The sequence below is a fragment of the Neovison vison genome, chromosome 9 (assembly GCF_020171115.1).
Source record: "Neovison vison isolate M4711 chromosome 9, ASM_NN_V1, whole genome shotgun sequence".
Lineage (NCBI taxonomy): Eukaryota > Metazoa > Chordata > Mammalia > Carnivora > Mustelidae > Neogale > Neogale vison.
Genome location: NC_058099.1, coordinates 4,125,713 through 4,147,434, shown reverse-complemented (window position 1 = coordinate 4,147,434; position 21,722 = coordinate 4,125,713). Strand labels below are relative to the sequence as shown.

The 21,722-nt window shown below is 57.7% G+C and overlaps 2 protein-coding genes across 6 annotated transcripts in view; one reads left to right on the top strand and one right to left on the bottom strand.

Annotated features, from left to right (window-relative positions):
• The window catches only part of NTNG2 (netrin G2), a 64,534-nt gene extending 60,362 nt beyond the window's left edge, over positions 1–4,172 (top strand). For 2 of the 3 annotated variants that reach the window (XM_044264624.1, XM_044264623.1), the window contains 3 exons: positions 1,617–1,784; positions 3,195–3,329; positions 3,937–4,172. In XM_044264624.1, coding sequence (XP_044120559.1) covers positions 1,617–1,784; positions 3,195–3,329; positions 3,937–4,172 — 539 coding nt within the window. Of the gene's footprint in view, positions 1–13; positions 110–1,616; positions 1,785–3,194; positions 3,330–3,936 lie in introns of all 3 variants that reach the window. The other variant, XM_044264625.1, reaches the window with a different exon arrangement.
• Positions 4,173–16,524: 12,352 nt separating this feature from the next.
• Positions 16,525–21,722, bottom strand: part of SETX (senataxin) — an 86,741-nt gene continuing 81,543 nt past the window's right edge. For all 3 annotated transcript variants that reach the window (XM_044264620.1, XM_044264622.1, XM_044264621.1), the window contains one exon: positions 16,525–19,546. In XM_044264620.1, the coding sequence (XP_044120555.1) occupies positions 18,803–19,546 (744 nt within the window). In that variant the 3' untranslated portion in view covers positions 16,525–18,802. The remainder of the gene's footprint in view (positions 19,547–21,722) is intronic.

Genomic DNA, 21,722 nt, shown 5'->3' with positions numbered 1-21,722 from the left:
TCATCTCTCCAAGCTGTGGGCACCTCCGCCGCTGCCCCTGCCCCGGCCTCCAAACCTTCCCAGCTCAAGCCCAAATCAGCTCAAGTGGTGCCCATTGAAGAGTTCCAAGGTAAGGGGAAGGCCCCGGGCCGGACCAGCCCTCCTCTCGCACCTCTGTCCTCACCTCCGCTGGAAAATAATGACGCGGGACGGAGCACCCATGCCTGGTTCAGAAAACCCTCCCGGAGTAGCTGGGTCAAGGTGAAACTGAGCCTCTCTTCCCTCAGTCCCCTCCCCAAGGGAGCTGAGAGCAGGTATGAGTCAGAAGCACAGTGGGCAGGCACGGCGCAGGCAGAGCAGCAACCAGAAATAGTCTGTCCAGGCTCCCCTGGGGGGGTGGCCCAGGGGCTTGTCTCGGTTGAAGCAAGAGCTGGGACGCAGGGGTCACTGCCACTACTCCTTGAGACACTCGGATGCCTCACCTGGAAGGGACAGGTGAAGGGGGAGGGTCCAGGAAGCCCAAGGTGTGGCGTGCCCGCCGTCTCCTCCCTGGCACAGCTCCGAGGCTCATTTCTTTCCTCTCCCACCACAAAAGGGAGGTTGGGTCCTCTTGAGATGCACAGATGGCACCCTCAGGAGGGTGGCCGGCGTCCTTCCCATGCAAGGGCAGCCACACTGGCTTTCCCTTTGAAGGGAATGTTGGGCCCCTTAGGAGGGACACCAAGGGATGGCCGCCTTCGTGGGGTCAGGGAGTGAAGCCTCAACACCTTTAGGATGCCTCGCCCCGGCAGTCATGGCACTCGCCCAGTCCTGGGAGATGGGGGCCGGGGTGGGGTGGTGAGGCTGCAGGAGACAGCAGGACGGCACAGGGATCGCTGTCCTCGGTGCGGAGCCGTGTGCACACAGTAAGAGTCAGAAGCCAGGCCAAGATGATCAGGAGGCGAAACAAGATGGCCCGGGCACAAGCCCCAAGATGACATTCATTCTCGGGGGTGTGCAAGAAGAGGCCCTCTGGTGCCAATCGCATTTGCAGAACAGCTCAGGCTGATAGTAAAAGGTCCAGCAGGTGGGCGTTTCCCTTCCAACCACCTTCCAAAGCAGCACGTGGAGGAAGCCCCTGGCCCGTTGCATCTCACCCAGCGTCTGTGCATGCGTCTGTCCTTCACCGAGTCCCTGGGGGTGCAGTGCTGAGCGCCACGGACCCAGCAACTGCCCTTCCTAAGCTCACGCCGGCCGCATGACCCACCCTCCCTGCATGAATCACTTCCAATCACCCGGCATCTCTCAGGCATCCTTCCAAGAGCACGTCAGCCTTGCACCCCCAGCCTGGCAGGTGCTGTCCACAGGCCCTCCCTGGGTTCCTGTCCCCAGGGCCAGGTGGGAACTTGTGGGCTGGGCCCACACGGGTCCTTCCTCTGGCTCAAAGGTGGCGCGCCTGCCTCCTCCCAGATGGTACAGAAGTGTTGGAGGCCCGTGGTACCTTCCCGTGCCAGTCAGGCCTCCCTGCATGTCCTCGGGCTGGTCTGTCCTAGCCCCGTGCCTCAGTTTCCCCCAATACATGGTGCAGGGGGTGGCAGGAAGGCACAGTCTGCCTTGGCTCACTGACCCGTGGTGTTTCTCACGCTCGGCTGGCCCAGACTGTGAGTGCTATGGCCACTCCAACCGCTGCAGCTACATCGACTTCCTAAACGTGGTGACCTGCGTCAGCTGCAAACACAACACGCGAGGCCAGCACTGCCAGCACTGCCGTCTGGGCTATTACCGCAATGGCTCTGCCGAGCTGGACGACGAGAACGTGTGCATCGGTGAGCCGCTCCGGGGCGGCGCAGAGGAGGGGCAGGGCGCTGGGCGGGACGGGCTCCGGAGACCCTGGTGTCAACAGGTGCTGGGGAACCCTGGGGGCGTGGGGCGGATTTCTGGGACCCATTTCCTCTGGGCGTCTGGAAAGACAGAAGTTTCTGGAATCTGCTCTATTAATAACTTTCCCCTTCAGCCATCCCCACAGACATTGGAAATTGAGAACTACTAATTAGAGTCAAAGGCTGATTCTAGAGGTTGCTCTCTGCCTCAGTTTCCCCACTTGTAAAGTGGGGAAGTGGATTAGATCAAAAGTTTTCAACTCCCTTTTGTGGCTGAAGCTTTTCTCCCAGTGCAGTTCTTCTGATGCTTTATAAGCAGAGGCCCAGCTTGTAGGACCCGGAGGGCACTCGGACCGCTTTCTTTCGAGTGTGCTGCAGGACTGGCTTTGGGGTAGAGAAGAAAGCCACTGGAGGGCCCTGGACCAGGGGTGGGGCTGCCCATCCCAAAAGGCCAAGCACATGGCCTCGGCTAACACCCGCCTGCCTGGAAGGGCTGCCCACCACCTCTGCCTCTGTCTCCAATGGAGGCCAATGCCCAGTCCTAGGGCCCCCAGGCCCCTAAGCCCCCTAAGCCCCTCCTCCACCCACCAGGTCAGCGCCGACTTCACAGAGGAGGGGCTGCCCTCAAGGCTGGAGCTGTCAGTCTGAATTATGGCATTGGCTTTCAGATAATTCCATCAACTCTAAAGTGAACCTAACAGAATTGTGCTGCTGATGTCACAGGAGCCAGCTGCAGGGACAGGGTGGGGCCTCTGGGTTGGGGGAGAGGCATTCCCCCTCCCGATACCCTCCTTCTTTCCTTGCCTCTCTCTGCCTCCTCTGGGCCAGCTTTGGGCTTCAAGGCCTCCCAGAGTGGGGACACTTGCCCCCCATCCAGTGCAGAGGCCCCAGGAAACTAACTGGGAAGGGGCTAGGGAGAGGCTGGGGGCCTCTGGGGCTGCTCCCCCACCCCCACGCCGTCCTGGAGAGGAGATGCAGAGGCGGACTACTGCCCACCACAAGCCTTGCCTCCGATGAGGCTCCTCCCACCTGACAAGAATCTTGGAGCCCTTTGGAGCGTCGAAGGATCAGCATTCCCTCCAGTTCCACAGACGGAAACTGCGGCCCAGAGAGGGGTTGGGGCTGCTCCAGGCCACACAGCAACAGGGCCAGGGGGAAAGAGTGGGTAATGGATGCTAAAGAACCAAGACAGAACAGTCTTCCCTAGAGATGTGCACCCTCGGGCAGCCGCGAGCTCACGTGGCATGGTGTGGGGTGCACCGCCGGCCGGAGGGATGGGGGCCGCACCGGGTGGGGGTCCGTGCGGAGGACGCCCACAGGTCGTCCTGACCGCACGCCGGGCACGTGTCCTTCCAGAGTGTAACTGCAACCAGATCGGCTCCGTGCACGACCGGTGCAACGAGACCGGCTTCTGCGAGTGCCGCGAGGGCGCGGCGGGACCCAAGTGCGACGACTGCCTCCCCACGCACTACTGGCGCCAGGGCTGCTACCGTGAGTGCGCGCCCGGTGGGCGGAGCCTGCTGCTGCGGGGCGGGGGGGGGGGGGCTAGTGCCTGCGGAGGCGGGGCTTCGGTTGTGGGTGGGGCGAGGGGCGGGGTCCGGGGCTGTGGGCGGGGCCTGATGCGACCGGATTCTGGGGCGGGTGCCAGGTGGGAACCATGGGGTGGCGGAACTGGGGGTTGGTTGAGAAGGGAGATGGAGGCAAAGGTGGAGCTGGCGGGTTGGGGTTTGTGACAGGGAGGGAGGAAGGGCGGCTGCCCGAGGAAATGAGGACCTGGCGGGACCGAAAGGACGAGTGGGCGCTAGCCTCGGGAGAGGGTGGAAGGGCGCAGGGAACAGCAGGTGCAAAGCTCCGGAGGGGAGAGAGCAGGTGCGTCCCAAGGCCCGTGGGCCCGGGAGCAGGGAGACACGGGCAGTGGCGGGAGAAAAGAGGCCAGGTCTCGCCCGGCCACTGTCGCCGTGCACGCAGGGGCGTTTCGCACCAAGTGCGCCCTGAGCCTCCAGCACCCCCCGCCGCCCCGCCGCGCTTCAGTCGCGGAATCTCCAGCGAGGGGGTGGACGGGGCCCCCGCCCGCGTTAACTGCCCCTCTGCCCCGCAGCCAACGTGTGCGACGACGACCAGCTGCTGTGCCAGAACGGCGGCACGTGCGTGCAGAACCAGCGCTGCGCCTGCCCGAGCGGCTACACCGGCGTCCGCTGCGAGCAGCCCCGCTGCGACCCCGCCGCCGACGACGGCGGCCTGGACTGCGACCGCGCGCCCGGGGCCGCCCCGCGCCCCGCCACCCTGCTCGGCTGCCTGCTGCTGCTGGGGCTGGCCGCCCGCCTGGGCTGCTGAGCCCGGCCCGGACGACCCCGCGCCCGGGGAGCCGGGGGCGGGGGGGCTCGGGGCTTTGGGGGGGCGGCCAGCGTCCGAGGCCGGGCGGCGAGAAGGGTGCGGCCCGAGCTGCTCCCAGGTGCTACTCAGCAGAGTCCTCCCGCCCGCCCGCGCCCCGCGGCCCCCGCCCCGTCCCGCCCTGGCAGTGCCCGCCGCCGGGGGGGGGGGGGGCGGTGGGGCGCCGGCCCCGCAGCCTGTGATTTGGGTCTTAGTTTTTTCTTTTCTATTACCCGCCGCCCCCCACCTTTTTTTTTTTTTTTTTTGCTGGCGGTGAGATGGGGGTGGGGAGAAACGCTGCTCACCTCAACACCTCCAGGTCCCGCCTCCCAACACACAAACACACACACACACTCACACACACACACTCACACTCGCGCGCGCGACTGTTGCGGACACCCCTGCGCCTGTCCCTGGCTTGCCGCCGGCCAGCGGACCGGAGTCCAGTTGCCTACAACTCTTCTGTTTTCCTTTGCACCCACCAGACTCCGTGAGGCCTGGTGACCAAGGGACTCACCGTCTGGGGGAGGGAGTTAGGAAGGAGGGTTGGGAGGGCTGGAAACTTTGTTTCGTAGAGAACTATTTTTGTTTGTATTAACCGTCCCCTGTCAGGAGGACCCGAGCCGCTGCTGGTGGTTGATGGTGTGTAATCCGACCGAGTAAAGAGTCTGCTCACTGCTGCCTCCTGGGCCTGTTTTCTTTGTGTTCGTCTACACTTGGAGAAAGGTTTTCACCGTGAGCGCCACCACTTCCCCCGGCCGTTCTGTGACGAGAACAGGCAGCCCTCCTCCCAGCGGTGTGGCTAAGCCCTTCTTAGGGGGGAACCCACACATTAGCAGCTTCCACAGACGGGTGCCTCCCTCCTTTCCCTTGGGAAAAAAAAAATGCAAAGTTTATTGGCACTTTTCCTCAGCTGTCTTTGAATTTAAAGACACATGGGGGACATTGGTGTCATTGCTAAGAGGTCCAAGGGAGGGGACTGGTGGTTTATAATGCGGGATGGAGGGGTCTCAGACCTGTGGGACCCCCCAGCCCGGGCCCAGTGTCTGCTGCTGTAGCCTCCTTCCAGCACTCGGGGCTGGAATCCGTAGATGGGATCCAGAGCCCACCCCCCTCTCCTTCCCCTTTCCCTCCCAAAGATTGCACAGGGGCTGGCCAAGAAGACCCAGGGGCGGCCTGGGAGTTGTGAGACACTGAAGAAGGGGGTCTATCCGCCGTGGGAGCGTCCCCTGCATCTCTCCTGCCCTTGGATGCTCGTACTTTGCCCTGCTGACTCTCCAGAAGGTCCACATTTCTCCCAAAGATTCCCAGCGCCCTGGGTCATTCTGGCTCCCCGCTGCTGCTGCTGCACCACCACCACCCCCGCCCCCGCCCACGGCCCCACCCACAATTGCCTTCTGGAATCTGCAGCCACTCTTTCCAGGCTGGGAAGTTTAGACCTGCCTCCCCCACCCACCCTCAATTCCCCAAAACAAGGCTAAGACCCAGTTCCACAGAACTTGGCCTTGAGGACGAAGAGATGACAATGCAGCGCCGCAGGAGGCGCTACAACTGGGTATGAAACAGGATTCAAGGCTTGTCAAGGCCAAAGGCCAATGCTGCTGGCCTCTCACTTCCCAACCCCAACACCAGGGGTCAACTCCCAACCGTTAAAAGAAGTGCCTCTGTCAGGCCCCCGTGGCTTCTTTACCTCCTTCCTTAGCGTCGGAACCCCAGTGAAAATAAGGCCTCCCAGGGCTCCCTGTGCATGGGAGTGGGCTAGTGACACAGTTCTGGCCACTGAAATGTAAGCAGGAGGGATGGATGGGGCTTCTAGAAAGTTCCTTAAAAATCCTTCCCCTTCCTACTCCCCACCAAACTTTAGCTGGCGGGTTTGGGGCCCTGGCCCTGCTCTTTTGCCCCTCCCCCAGTGCCGAGGCAGTGGAAGTGAGAGCCACCCCCCCACTCCCGGAACCCCACCCCACCCCACCACCACCACCATCCCCGCCGTGAGGGCATCCTTCCCAGGATGGTGGAGCTGAGGAACCAGCAGAGACAAGCACACCAGGCCTACTTGTCAACCTCTGCACTTGTTCATGTGTGAGAAAAACATAAATCTTGATGTGATTAAAACACTGGAATTAAGGTTTTCTGTCTGGTCCAGAGTTTCCAGTTCTTAACCTACTGGCTTTCCTCACCAGCATCTGGGCCCCCACCCCCCGGCGCCCGAGTGCACTAAGGACAGAGAGACTGACGCCCTTCCTCTCTCAGCTGCGGCCTGCCACCACCCCCAGCCCACAACACAGCCCATGAGGAGGACAAGGGATGACCGCATTCGCCTGCAGTCTCCAGGCCTTGCAGTCTCCAGGCCTTCCCCAAACACACACACAAAAACGCCCCTTAGGTCCGGTCCCCATGTGAGAAGCAGAGCCTGAGACAGGGGTTCGGATATGCCTTTGCTGAGGTAGTGAGGGAATTAGGGTGTGGGGCGTGGGGAAGGCCCAGCACCGATGTCCCGCATCAGCCTGGTCCGCTGCGGGGACTTTGGAGCAAAAATCACATTGTGAAGCAAGGGGCGTCTTCAGGTCCCGCTGCCATTGGCCCCATCCTGCCTTGGGGGGCTACCGTCAGTCCTGCAGTACAGAAGGCAGGTGGCCGTGAGCTGTGAATAGGCCAACACAGCAGTGCAGGGGGCGGGGTGCTCCCATGAAGCGTCTCTGGGCTGAGTACCAACAACTCTGCACGTGCACACACAGGCTTTCCCCTTTCTGTCATCCTGGGTGTGTCCCTGGAAGGGTCCTGAGGGGTCTAGGAGGAAAGGGGCGTCTGTGGGCAACGCTCTGTCCTCCCGGACCTCTCTCGGCCAGACCAGTGCTGTGTTTGCCCCCCTGGGGCTGGTCTGAGTGAGGCCGGGAGGCGGACAGCAGGTACATCAGAGCAGAAGCCCCAGTCCCTGAGCCGCTCAGACCCCGACCTTGGCTGGAGGGTGGAGCGCCCGGTGGCCATTTGGAAAACTCTGATATTTTCCAGGCAGCGGGGAGAAGGAGAAGCAAGGTTAGCTGGACCCAAAGTCATAGCCCAGCCTCTCCTAAATAACATGTCCTGTTTCTGAGCTCAGGTTCGGAGCCCTGCCTCTAGAGGTCAAGAGGCCAAGGTCCCCATTCCGCAGCTTGGATAACAGCCGTCTATCATGGGTCATTGCCCGCTCCCGCGCACAAGCGAATGCCCCTCCTCACCCTAGCACGGGTTTCCCATCCTCGGTGCCTTTGACATGAGGACCGGAAACTTCCGGGAAGGCAGCTGCATCCCTGGCCTCGGGTCCCAAGATTCCAGGAGCAGCTCCTTCTCTGGGGTGAAAACCAAAAGTGCTTCTAGGCATTGCAGATCGAGAGCCAAACAGGCCTGTGGAGAGCTACGGCCCCAGGCAGAAGGGACTGTCATACCCATTTTACAGACAGGGAAGAGGAGGTCCACCAAGGGAGGCCAGGAGAGAAGCAACTGGCCTGAAACCACACTCGCTGAGCCGGGGGGCAGGAGATGAGTGGTCAGCCTGCCTCCGGAGCCCAGCAGCCCAGGAAGGGGGGCAGGTGCCCAGGGTTGGGGTGAGGGGTAGGGAGGGCCCACAGCTGCTTCTGCTTCTGCTTCTGCCTGCTTTGCCCTTCAACCCTGTGCCCCCACATAGTCTCTATAGCGAGCTCCACGGCAGGCAAAGCAAGGAGCCCTGGGGAGCTGGGCTTCATCCAAATAGCTCTGCTGTCACAGGAAATGTCTCCCCTCACCCCAGCCGCCCCTCTGCAGCAGCCTCGGCTTGCCCCCTGCCCCCGCTCGCCCCCTCTAAATAAGCAGGACTGCTGTGTTAGCATTTCTGGCCTCCCTGCCATGCGTCACACTTACGAGGCATTTATGGGCGCCTGGGGAACAGCCCTCGGCATCTCCAGGCAGGCCTGGGTGGGCAGGGCTCAAAGGGGGTCACCCCACGCCTGCACCCCTGCCCTAGGCCCCACAGTTCTGGCTAGGCCGGCCCCCCTCAGCAGCCCCAAAGGGACCCCAGCACATCTCAGCACATCTCAGGCCGGAAGAGTTCAGGGCAAAGGCCCAGGGAAGAAAAGTTTTACTTGTTTATTTTTCCTTTTCAAAACACAAATCAGACCGTAGGGAAGTTAGCAAATACAAAGAAGCGAAATAATAATAATTTTGGAATTAAAATCACCCACAATCCTCTGTTCGGAGCTAATAACAGTTAATATCTTCTGATACCCATTTCTAGTACTTTTCCTTAAAGCAAACGTACGCGGACAGTTTGGGGCGGGGTGAGGGGGGACTGTAAAGCCACGTAGCAAGCATCGCGGTTGGGCCTGACATTCCTTATTTCCCGAATCCCAGCCAGGAAGCTGGGAAGTGGGCTTTGTCAGCATGACCAGGTGACTGAGGACAGCGGGAGCATCCAGAAGTGCCCTGCTCAGAGAGCTCAGGCACAGCACAAAAGCTAGCTCCGGGGAGTTTAGGCAGAAGAGATTACTTTAAGCCACGTGTCCTGTGCCCTCAGAGGCTTCCGGGGACCCTGCCTGAGCCCCAGGTCTGCCAAGTACGCCCAGCCTTTTCCCATTCCACCCAGGGAGATGGTCTCTCCTCCGCAGCCGGAGGAAAGGCGCAAAGAAACAAAGAGCATCCGGCACAGAGAGGGTAAGGCAAGCGGCCCAGAGCCACACAGCCAGGAAGAAACAGCGCCTGGGGTGCAAATCCAGACTCTCTGGTGCAGAACCAAGAATTTCACCCTGAACTACACGCGGCCACCTTTTCCCTCTATTTTATTTGACCTTTTAAAACAATAATGGCCTGGCCCTGAATATCAAAGGGGGTGTTTGGCAGTGAAAAAGAAATGCAGGGGCACCTGGGTGGCTCAGTGGGTTAAGCCTCTGCCTTCAGCTCAGGTCATGATCCCAGAGTCCTGGGATCGAGCCCCGCATCAGTCTCTCTGGTCATCGAGGAGCCTCCTTCCCCCTCTCTCTCGGCCTGCCTCTCTGCCTCTCTGTCTGTCAAATAAATAAATAAAATCTTAAAAAAAAAAGAAAAGCAAGCAAGCAAGCAAGCAATGCAAAAGCACATCCTTTCATTCTTTGCTTCCACCTGCTGCTGTCTTCCCCACCCAGAACTGGGTGATCTCGGGCAGGTTACTCACTCTCTCGGCTGTGCAATGGGGGTGTTTACACTAGTAAAACCAGTACCAGCATCTCAGGCCATTGGGGGGAATTCAGCAAGTTGAGACCGTGCTTAGAACAGCGCATGGCACTGTTGTCCTTGCCCAGGTCCCCCCTTTCCCCCCGACCCCAACAGACCTGTGAGGGGTGCGTCACTCTGCCCTTCTCCCGATCTCTATTTATATCTGAGTGCCTTCAGTGCCAGGCCCCGGGGCCTGTGGAATCAGGCCGACACCCCGGCCCCGGTCCCAGCTCTGGCCGGGGCACAGCGACGGCCCCCCCATCTTCACTGTCATGTCCCGAACCAAGGCACTGGATACGCAGGGGAGGGTCCCGCTCAGGGGCCCAGGGTCTGAACCAGCAGACTGTGAGGGCTGATGGTACAGGGAAAGAGCAGGAAGGGACCCTGGAGATAGAGATGGGGAAGGTGTCCCATCCTGATTCCCCCAGGGACAAAGAAAGTCTGAGATGAGCTTGAAACCTTTTATATCACGAGGTACGGAGGGGCTCGGAAGAGGAAAAGGACCTGGAGATCACTGGAGTGGAATGAGAAAAATGACAGCAGCAGATTTTTACACACTGTTGTTTTTGTTTTAAGGAAACCCTCCGTCCCCATTCATATTCAAAAAGGGGAGTTGGGGGCGCCTGGATGGTTCAGTGGGTTAAAGCCTCTGCCTTTGGCTCAGGTCATGATCCTGGGGTCCTGGGATCGAGTCCTACATCGGTCTCCCTGCTCAGTGGAAAGTCTGCTTCTCCTGTCTCTGCCCTGTTAATGCTCTCTCTCTCTCTCTCACTCTCTCTCTCCGATAATGAATTTTTAAAAAATAAAAATAAATATTTAACCCGACTCTAATCAAGGAAACAATCGGACAAATCTAGATTCTGAGGTTATTCTAAAAGCTACCTAGCATTTAATTGTCAAAAATGTCTGTACCATGACAGACTGACACAAAATAAAATTTACAAAGGAGTGGAATGTTTTACACACAGGAGGCTGAAGAGACCGGGCAACTAAATGCAATGTGTGATCCTTGATTGGATTCGGAATGAAAGTCTTTTTTAAAAACTCAGCAATAAAGGACATTTTAGGATAATGGCAGAAATTTGAACACAAATTAGATAATTACATCTAATTTTGATAACAATACTATTATTGTGTTTTTAAAAGTCCTTATTTCTTGGAAATATGTTCTCCAGTATTTAGAAGTGAAATATCATGATTATCACAACACATTTTGACATTGATTTGAGAAAACCAAAAGCAGAGACAGATGAACGGAACAAGGAAGCATAACGTGGTAAGGTGTCGGAAACTGCGGAACCTGCGTACTTTACGTCTTCATTGAATTTAGATGAAAATAGTTGCACTATTTTAACTTTCTTTTACATTTAAAAATTTCAGGACAAGAAGTTGGATTAAAACGATAAAAAAAAATTTTTTTTTAAAGATCTTATTTATTTATTTGACAGAGAGAGAGAGACAGCCGGAGAGGAAACACAAGCAGGGGGAGAGGGAGAGAGAGAAGCAGGCTTACCCCCCAAGCAGGGAGCCTGCTGCGGGGCTCGATTCCAGGATCCTGGGATCACGACCAGAGCCAAAGGCAGACGCTTAACAAATGAGCCACCCAGATCATAAAGGGCCCTTGTCCATAAAGGGACCCAGGTCAAACTGGCTTTGAGAATGACCCATGCAGATGGGCGGTTTCCGCCCCTTTCCCGGAGTCCCTCGTACAAATAACATTTATCGCTGCGCAACACAGCGCAGGGGACGTCTCTGAGGGAAAACTTGCTCCCGCACCTGCAAGCTCCTCCCGGCTCTGCCCGGCTGGTTGCCTCTTGCTCTGCGTGCACCGAGGCCGCAGGGCGGCCGCGCGGGTCACTGTCCCCACCACCCACCCGGAGCTGGAGCCGAGCTTGGGGTCAGATCCCCAGGCGGGTCCCCTCCGCGGGCCTCAGGGAGCGTGGAGCGGGCCAACAGCGCCTCCCTGCCGGTGGCAAGTTCCTTCGCATTAGGGTAGCTGGGGCGCACCTGGCACGAGCACCTGGCACGGCGCGGATCCCTGCTGTTCCTGGAGTGGAGCCCACATGGCGCAACCCTGGCTGGGGAGGGCTGCGCGTGTCCCCCGTAGCGCAGCTGCCCCTCTGGCCATCCATGCGCCAGCCCCGGCAGTGCCCCCACTCTGGGGATCCTGGGTGGGAAGGCCCCGAGACCTGGTGGCTGTGGCCTGAGGGGACCCCAAGAGCCCTGGGAGCAGTGAGCACCTGTGCAGGGCAGCCCAGGACCCGGAACCCATCAAAGGGAAGTGGCTCCCAGGGAGTGAGGAAAATACTGCTAACACAGCCTTTCTCAAAAGCTCTGGGTGGCTCAGTGGGTTAAGCAGCTGCCTTTGGCTCAGGTCATGATCCCAGAATCCTGGGATCGAGTCCCACATCCGTCTCCTTGCTCACCCAGGAGCCTGCTTCTCTCTTTCCCTCTGCCTGCCACTCTGCCAGCTTGTGCTCTCTCTCTGTGTGTCAAATAAATAAAATCTTTTTTTAAAAGTTAGTTTTATTATAAAAATAATTCACACTCATTGTACAACAAATAGAAAAAATTTTTTAAAAAACATATATCTGTAATAGACTTGCATTTACTCCCTGGACTAGTCGGGCACAGAGGGTTTCTAGGGCGGTGGAACCATCCTGTGTGACACTGGAATGGCCCACGGGTGTCATCACACGATCTCCAGACCCTTGGAATGCAGGTGAGTGAACCCTTATGCAAACCATGGACTCAGGGCCCGCAGCAAATGTGCCCTCCGGTGAGGGCTGGAGGCGGTGGGGAGGCTGGTGTGGGGGGAGAAGGGTCTTCAGACAAAACTCTGTACCTTCCTCCCCTCTTGATGTGAACCTAAAATGCTCTATCAAATAAAGCTAGTTTTAAAAACCCCAACTACCTAGTCCTTGTTAAACATACTGGAAAATTGTCTTTTTAGGGTTTCTTTTTCCCTATTAAAAAAGAAATCTGTGCGTTGTATGTACACATGCATGCACACACACACAGAGAAGAAAAATAAAACCGCCCCTTACCATGATACTATGAAGCTTTTCCAGGTCAAGAAAAACGACCAAAGGGCTGCTTGGGGGGCTCCGTCGTAAGCTTCTGCCTTCGGCTCAGGTCACGATCCCAGGGTCCTGGGATCGAGCCCCACATCGGCCTCCTGCTCAGCGGGGAGCCGGCTTCTCCCTCTCTCTCTGCCCGACACTCCCTCTGCTTGTGTTCCCTCTCTCGCTGTGTCTCTTTCTGTCAAGTAAATTATTTAAAAAAGAAGAAAAAAACGACTGAAAAGTATACCGGAGGCCCTGTCACCACGCCCCGGAGGTGCCGTCATTAGCTACGCCCCTGCTGATGGGTGGCACGTGGTGGCTCGGGCCGAGGGCCAGTCTCTGAGCCCCAAGATTACCTGGGAGGAGAGTGCCGGCTACGGGGGTTCCGATCAAGGCATTTAAGTTCTTGAAAACCTTCCATGGCTTCCTATTGCCCTTAGAGTAAGGCTTGGCTGCTCGCCAGCTGAAAAAAAGTTAGTCTTTTCGGCCAGTCCCTCCGCCTGACTGCGAGCTCCCGCCGCTGGGTTCCCGCGCTCTCTTCAGTGGGGCTCCTGGAATGTCAGCTTCTGCCCCATGTGTCAGCTCTCAGCCTTCCCTGCCTCCCTGAGCTGGAGTGCTGCTGACTTTGCACGGCATAACGCCGTGGGTCTTCTTTCTAGCTCATTCTTTTTTGGGGAAAAGCACTGACTTGGGCGGGGTGGGGGGGGATGACTTGGGCCCACATTTAGGTCACACGGGTTCTGTGTCAGGAATTCCAGTGCAGCTCAGCTCAGTGGTTCTGATTTAGGGACTTTCATGAGGTGGCCATCAGGGCATCCGCTAGGCCTGTACCATCCGAAGGCCTGACTGGAGCTGGAGGGTCTACTTCCAAGATGGCGTCCTCGTTGCGCACGTTGATGCCGCTGGCTGTTGGCACAAGGAGGTTCCTCCCCATGAGGACCTCTCCCCATGGAGATTCTTGAGTGTCCTCACAGCAAGGGGCTGGCTTCCCTCGAGCAGGAGATCCAAGAGAGAGCACGCACCCCTGCAGTCCCGTGTTCCCCCCATACCCAACTGCTCCCACAGTCAGCCCTCCTCAGTGCAGGAGGGACGAGCCACTCTGCTACTGGGAGGGACCAGAGCTCTCCGTGTCTGGGAGTTCGGGTAAGCAGAATTCCTGTCAGAAATCAACAATGGGGGCGCCTGGGTGGCTCAGTGGGTTAAAGCCTCTGCCGCCTCTGCCTTCGGCTCGGGTCATGGTCTCAGGGTCCTGGGATCGAGCCCCACATCGGGCTCCCTGCTCAGCGGGGAGCCTGCTTCCTCCTCTCTCTCTGCCTCTCTGCCGACTTGTGACCTCTGTCAAATAAATAAATAATCTTTTTTAAAAATCAACATCAGGTATTATCTCCTGGACTTGGCCTTCCATGGCTGAGGCGGTCGTGTTCAAGCCTCGGGCTGGAGCTCGGAGTCCACAGGCGGGCGGTTAGGGGAGGAGGAGGGAGGGGAAGGGGGAGAGCGAGGGCCGGCTGGAAGCCGAGGTGGACTCAGCCCCTGTCCGCCTGCCCGCGTGGCCGGAGACGGGGATTGTCCCCCAGGAGAGGCTGGTCCCTCTGTCCTAGAACCGGACAGTCTCCCGGCGCAGGTGCTAGAGAAGCTGACCAGAGGTTGCGGCTTTTCTCGCCTCCGGTGTCACGCGGGGTCTCCCGTCCCCGTCCGAAAGCAGACCTGCAGCGAGTTCTGCCCACCCAAACCAACAACGTGCGGACTGCCGTGGCACGATGTTTGTGTCCCCCTCTGCCCCGTTCCCCTTCCACCATGTGAGGACACGGGGGACAAGGCTGTCACCAGACACGGCGTCCGCTGGTGCCGCCACCTGGGACTCCCGGCCTCCGGAGCGGGCCGAGGACGTTCGGAAGGCGCCCGGTCCCTGGGATTTCGTTGCAGCAGCCCGAATGCGCGGGGACAGAAACCCACCACGCGCTTTGCCTCTTCCTCCCCAGAACCCCGGGGCTGGGGGCCTGATTTTGGAACCTACTGGTGAAAAGAATCAGAAAAAGAACTCAAACCCCAATTTCCACGTTCAGGTCGAGTGAAGGCCCTAGAGGCTGCCGGTGGCCAGGGCGGAGCTAGGCCGAGCTGCTCCCGTCCGGTCAACACCGAGTCCTTCTCAGGCCTGTGTGTGTGGGGCCAGCCTGGCCCTTTGTCCTGCTGGCACCTACCGTAGGGGTCAGGAGCAAGGGCTTTCCGGTCCCCGGAAGCGTAGCTCCGCTAGTTCTCAGCTCCAGCACCCTGGGCAAGTCCCCACAGGGACAACGGCGGCTCGGATGTCAGCGCTTGGTGGGAAAACTCCAGTTATCACGAAGGGGAGTGCACGTGCCCAGTGGACTTGGCCATGTGTGGCTTCGACCCCACATGCAGCCCTGGCGCCGGGGTCCCCTCGCCTAAACAACAGCCACACGGCCTTCCCGGCCGGACCGGTACCAGACTGGCTGCCTTCTCAAGCCCTCGGCCACGAGGACTCCCTCCGGATGTCCTCCCTTCTAACGGCCCAGAGACCCCCCAGCGGTTTTCCGTCTCCTCCCCACCGCCCGTCCCCCCCCCCGCTGTCCTTGGGGACCGGCATCTGAGCGAAAGCAAAGGTCCCCTGATGGCCTTTCGTGGTGGGCTTGGCCCTATCTGGGGCTCCTGGGACGGACAACGCGTTGAGGGAGGCAGACGCGACCCCCACGGGCCCGAGGGCTGCTCCTCGCTCCTGACCCCAAGGAGCCAGGCTGCTCCGCGGGATCCCCTGCGAGGGAGTTTAAGAGTTTCAAAAAAAAAAAAAAGAGAAAGGACCAAAACAGGCAGCGAGTGCTGGGCCCTAGGCCCCTATGTCAGAAACCCCCGGGCAGAGCCCAGGAGTGGAACTCTTCCAGAGCTCCCCGGGTGACTCCGAAGCGGGTCCCCAGGTTGAGAATGACACGATGGAACACTGAAATTAAAAAAATAAAACACAAATTTAAAAAAAGAAAATGACACGCTAACACCTCTCTTTGCGGGGACGCGGCTGCAGCACAAAGGTGGCCCGTCCACCCGCACAGCCCAGCTTGAGCGCCCGGGAGCAGGGCCCCCGCGGACCGCCCAGAGGGCCTCCAGCACCCCATCCGTCTACAGATACCATTTATGCCCCTTGACGTGGCAGATGCCTCCGTACAGGCCAGGGTGGGTGACAGACGGGTCCCCTGAGAACACAAAGTGCTGCCGCGCGGCACAACCCGTAAATTCTGTGTAAGCCGAAGCTCGGTTTCAGCTTCCTCCCTGAATTATTTATTCCTCAAACAATGAATGACGACCCCCGGGAGGTGGCGGGAACTGCATGGGTGTCGGGCAGGAGGGCCTTTAAAAATCCCTGCCACAGATGGCGGCGGTAATGAACTCCATGGAGGAAATGGCCATCGGAGCCCTGGTCTCACCCCTGCCCCCTCACTTCACCCTCCTGGGGACGTGCTCCGGCATCTGGAATGAGCAAGCGCCCCCTGCTAGGAGCCTGGCCGAGTCCCACATCGCACCTGCCGCCACGGCGCATAGGAAGCGCGCCCCACCTCTGTGGCCGCCGGCAGTCACCCCGACTTGGACGTCTGCACCCGTCTTGCCTCTGGAAGCTCTGCTTGTGCCCGCCCGGCCTCCCCCCACCTCCCCAGCCTCCGCCTGGAGGGGGGCGTCTTTTTCTGTCGGGCCAAGCTCCCAAAGAGGACTGGCCACCAGGGCTGGTGGTGACACACCTTGTGGCCTCACAGATGACACTCCATCACCCCAAGAGCTTGGAAGGGGCAGCAGGGGGGCTGAAGAACAGACCTGAATAAAGCAAATCCCCGCTACACGCTTGCTCCGGACAGACCACGTGGCGGCGGAGCCTGCTGCTGAGCGCACGGACCCTGAATCCCACCTAATTGAGGCCGGTTTCTGGTTTTGATTTCACCAGTTTCTCTTAAAATGGACCTTTTCTCAAAGAGGGCTACTGTTTGCTACATCCCAGCTGTGAACTCAGAGCACGGAGAGTCAAAGCAGCAGCAAAAAATTATCATCTGCACAACTAATTTTAGAAAATAGTTTAGTACAGTTTTGTTATAAAATCCATTTACAGGAGTTACTCATATGTACTTATCACATTCGCTCCTGGTGATACATGAAAACATAGAACCAAATAAACCAGCACATAAATTCAAGGAAAATCATACACAGAGCAGCAAAACAAGCTTTTAAGCGGCCTATCCTCCTGGTGGAAGAATGCCTAGCGGAGGCAGGACGTGTTCTTGCAGCGCCGTGGCTGAGGACGGAGCAGAGCCCTGTTCCTCCCTCTGCAAGGAGGGCGACTCCCGCTCGCGCGGGGACAAGCGCGTGAGACACTTTATGCCAACATTTTCTTACCAACTGGATAAACCAACCGTGTCAAGTGCAGCGTCCGGCAGGCTGTGCTCGTGGGGCAAGGCCAGCAGGACACAGGCTCCTACCGGGGAGCGCGGGGAACCAGCAGATGGGACACGGTGTGTGAGGACAGGCTCACCGAGGATCTTGGTCCGGGCATGGCAGCGAAGTCCACAGCCTGGGAATGGGAACTCTCTAAACGGAGTTTAGACCCTTTGAACTGCTAACACCAAGAATTTGCTCAAGAGGAGTAATAGGAAAGTCAATCAAAGTCACCAAGACGTTTCTGGCCAAAGGCACAAGCAGGAAACTCACAGACGCCTCGGCCGGCCAGGGTGCGGCTCGCCCTGCACTCACGCTGGCCGGGGACCCACCCTCTGCGGGCACACAGGGACAGGGTGACCCTGGGGCTGGAGCGTGTGCTCCCTGAGAGCTGGGGGTGTCCACTCGACGTCACCAGGTGTCCGGACCCCCGTGGGGGCGATGTGGGTAATGAAGAAGCAGAATGTGTACACTTTTGACAAACATTTAAAGCTTTTAATAACAAGCTTCAGTAGCATTTGACACAAAGCCCTCTGCCTAAAAGCAGCTGGGAAAATTTTGAACGGTGCCCACCCATCTTCGCGATGTTGCCCTCCCCAAATCCGCTGACGGGCGGCACAGCCTTCCCCACAAACCACTAGTTCCGACAAGCGCCATCTGTGGCTACAACCTACTCTCGTGTCTGTGTGTGTTTGGAAAGCTGAACTTCGCCACGACACACCCCCCACCCCCGACCCTGTGCACATACTCAAACGTCCCCTTCCCCAGGGCACCACGTTCCACAGCACAAGCCCCTCTAACAGATGACCCTCAACAGTGGCGTCTTTTCATGAGGCAGCACGGTCTGCAAAGATCACAGGAAACCTGTCAACTCTCTCCCTGGTCCCAACTTCCCCTGTCTGCACTTCCCTTCAGCCTTCTCCCTGGAGGGCTGTTTCTTTCCCGCCTACAGTATTCTATCTGGCCCGCCGTCCTGGGTCCTAAGCTGCCAGGTCAATGACCGGGTCCCCTGGGGAGACGTCTAACATGCAGCTCCCCAGGCTCCCCCGCGGGGCTCCCGACCCAGCAACCACGGGACCTGTCACCCACCGGTGAGCTACGGGATACCCACACTACGCTGGGCGCATCTGAATGGTGGGTCAAGAATTATTCTTTCGTTTCGTCTTCGTCTATTTCAAGGGGACCTCGAATTTCAACGAGAAAACCATGAGCTGCCTGGAGTAGGCGGCTGGCCTCGGCAGGGCGGGGTACCACCCTGGGCCAAGGAGCCTCAGCGGAAAACGTCCAACGTCCGCAGATCTGCACCTAACACGACTCAGCTGCCCACAGGCTCCCCCAGGAGAGGACACTTGTTTTCTGAACTAGAACCGGAGCCACCTGACCCACCGCTTGAACTCGGCCTCCTCCAGAACCTGCGCTGTGCACAGGTCTGGAAAGGGCCTGTCCTCCTCCTCCTGCCTTTTTTTTTTTTTTTTTTTTTGGTGAATATAAAGTTTGTTCTCTTGAAAGTGACCAACATTTTAAGCAGGAGAAAGAAAAGCGGTCTACTAGATCAAATTTTAAAACGATTTGTTATTTGCTATACAAATATACATTTCAACTTCTACAACACCCACCCCGTTTGACCCCTTATCTTAGAACAAGGGATCAACATTCGAAGTCTCCGACTTCAAGGACAATACTGCAGACACACAAAGGCCCTCGAAAGCGTCTGCAACTGAGCTACAGCAGATGATCACGAGGCCCGGGGGTCCGGGTGCACTTTCCATGCTTCCCAATGGCACACAAACTCCTTTAAGGAAAAAAAAAAAACAAAAAACAACATCTCATCTGGACAGTCCCGTGAGCTGGTCATCTGGAGTCGGCCACGGCGCGGCGGCCGGCAGTCTGTGCCGCGTGGCTTTACTACAAGAGCCTTCTTCTCTTTGAGCTGCCGTCCTCCTTCTCCAGTCCCCTCTTGTCCCAGCCAGGGCTGCTCTTCGAGTGGTGGCTCTCCGGGCTCCCCTTCTCTTGGTCCCCCGCACTGAGAGCGCGCGTCTCTCTCCTGGAGCCGAGCCCTTCTTCCCAGTCACATCTTCTTTTACTCGCGGAGACCTCGGTCCCAGCAGCTGGAGGCTCACCGTGCGCCTGAGGTTTGTGGTTGTTCAGAGCGGCCCCCCTGGCAGTGGACTGCTGAGCGCCTCCCAGATCCTGGGGACTCCCGGGGAAGCCTGGCTCCCCCGAGGGCGGTGTCGCCCCGGGATGCTGGGGGCTCAAAGGCCGCGGATCCCTGAGGCACGGCCCTCTGGTTTCAGGGTCCAGGCCCAGCCTCCTAAGCAGTCTTGGGTCCCGAAGCCGGTCCTGGATAAGGGGCCTTTCAGGGTCCTTCGCCGTGACGGTACCAGCAGATTCCCTGGAGTCCGAGGGCGTGTGGTAGAGGGACGTGAAGGACGTCTTGGCGAGCTCGCTGTCCAGCCTGCTGCTGGGCAAGCCGCCCGGGGGTCTGGACGCCTCCGGGGCGACGGCGGGGGGGTGTGTCGCGCTCCTCTGCAGCACCGGCTTCAGCTTCAGGATCTTGGCCGCGTCGTGCCTGTAGTTCCTGTCACACGTCTTGATGATGGCGCCGCGCTTCTGGGCGTCCTGGATCAGGTGGTTCCAGTGCTGGTTCTCCTGGAAACAGAGGAGGGAGAAACAATCACACGCCCAGAATACTCAGAGGCTTGGGAAGTACGAGTTTCTGCTCTCATTTTGAGTAGCAACAAATGCACTTCGCGAAAAGAGTCTCGAGAATCCATTAAAGAAAAAGTAAGTTCAAATACAGGATCACGAAGCCATGTAATCAGAAAAGGGCGCCGGTCACCGCCTGGGACAAAGAATGTCCACCATCTCACCACGTGGCTCTCGGTTCGTGCGCTGGATGGAGCAGACACAGGACAGCTCTGTCACCCCAGGAAGTTCCCCCGGACACTTGACCTGGAGTCCCGCCTCTCTCTCGAAAGGCTAACACTGTGGAGCAGGAAAGCTTGGTTTCAGAGAGCCCTAACTTTTGGGGGTGTGTGTGACTATTCTAGAAAGAGTCGCACAGCCTTCACTCAATTCCCAAAGGCCTCCCAGACTCCAAAGGGCTAAACCGTCTTCATCCACGGAGAAGACAACCATTCCACAGAATTTTCCCACGGTCTGCTCTCTTTTCTGGAGGAACTTCAGTCGTGAAAGCATGCCCAAGGAGAAGGAAGCCCAGCTGCACTCCTCGCTCCTCCCTTCCCGCTAGACTCTCCTCAGCAATGAGCTGCTTCACGACCATCAGAACGTGACCTCCTTAGAAGGAAGGCAACAGTAGCCCGTGCGGGGCCTCCTGCCCGATTCAAAACACTGGGTGAGGGTAGCGGTCCTTACTTGCGGCATGACCTTGGTCAAGTTAACCTCTCTGAGCCTGTTTCCTCATCTGTAAAATGGGCATAATGTTTTAGCTAACTCTAAAATGCACATTTTTTCACATTTCACCATTTCTTGATTTGGGGCACCTCCTGGCCAGGCAGCACTTTCTAAGTAGCTAATCCTGGAGGAATTCATGGCTAGGCACAGCAAGTCCTGGACTTTCAGCCAATAAACCATGTACAGAACGAGTCCCAGCATGCCTAAAAACCTACCCACAGCACCTTCTGAGGAGACAAGAAAGTGGCAGCACTACCACCGGGGAGAACGGAGACCAGGAGTTGGCAGAGAAGCCCAGAGACCACGGGGAGGCACCCTTAGGAAATACGGAGTTCCCAACGCTTCTGCCGGCGCAGGGAACAGCCAGTGGCGGGAACAAGGACATGTGTGACTGTGACCTGGGGAGCGACTCTGGAGCGCGAGACTCCGAAAGCGAAGTCCTTTCAGGAATTCTGCGGCCCACTCATCTTGTTTGTACTTTCTCTTTTACATATGAACAAGGGCGACAGGATAAAAGTCTGTCTTGCCAAAACAAGCCTAGAAAAGTTCTTTTAATAAATATAAAAATTCTACGTGAAAATAAAGTATCACAGTTTAATAGTAGTACATAAAATAATGATTCCTCTCATAATGGCTTCTTGGATCGGATGGACTGGGATTCTGTGAGGGCAAAAGGTTCGCATACAATGCACACGCAGAGGCCCGGGGAGCACCATAGTCCACGGGAGCACTCCCGGGCCTGGGGCTCGGACCTCTTCCTCACTCTGGAGCGCACCAGAGCATCTCTCCCTGAGGCTGAAATGCGGCTGTGCCGTGAAGCAGATGGCCTCGCTGCTATTTTTGCCAAATCTACAGCACCTCAACTTGGTGTTTAATCCGATCCGAGGATCATAAAAACAGTTTTGGGAATGGGCTGTTACTCTTGGTTTCTCAGAGGAAATCAAGTGCCTTCACCACTGATTCCATTTCTATAGGGGAAACTGGGGTAAGAATTTAAAAAAACAAAACAAACCAGCCCAAGGGATACACTGGGAGTTTTCCTATTGTTCTTCCTGTGCCACTGGCTTCCAAGGGTGCAGACGCCCCAGCTCCCTGCCTGCTCCTGGGGGCTGCCCCGCCCCAGTCTCTCCACGGGGCGTGATGCGGCTGCCAGGGCACAAGCAGGCTCCTGGGTGCCCGAGGGGGCAGTGGAAACGGGTGCCCAGGAAGTCTCCTTCAATCAGGGTGTCGCTAGGAGACACACAGCTCTAACCATCTTTTAACTTTCAGGTTAAAACATTACCAAAATTCAACCGTGTAAAAAAAGTAATTCTAACAGGTTCATCAACTGATGAGAAACTATTTTTTAACACTTAGATCCTCATGGTATAAGGGAAAACAATTCTATAAAAAGTCGGACCAGGAGTCCAAT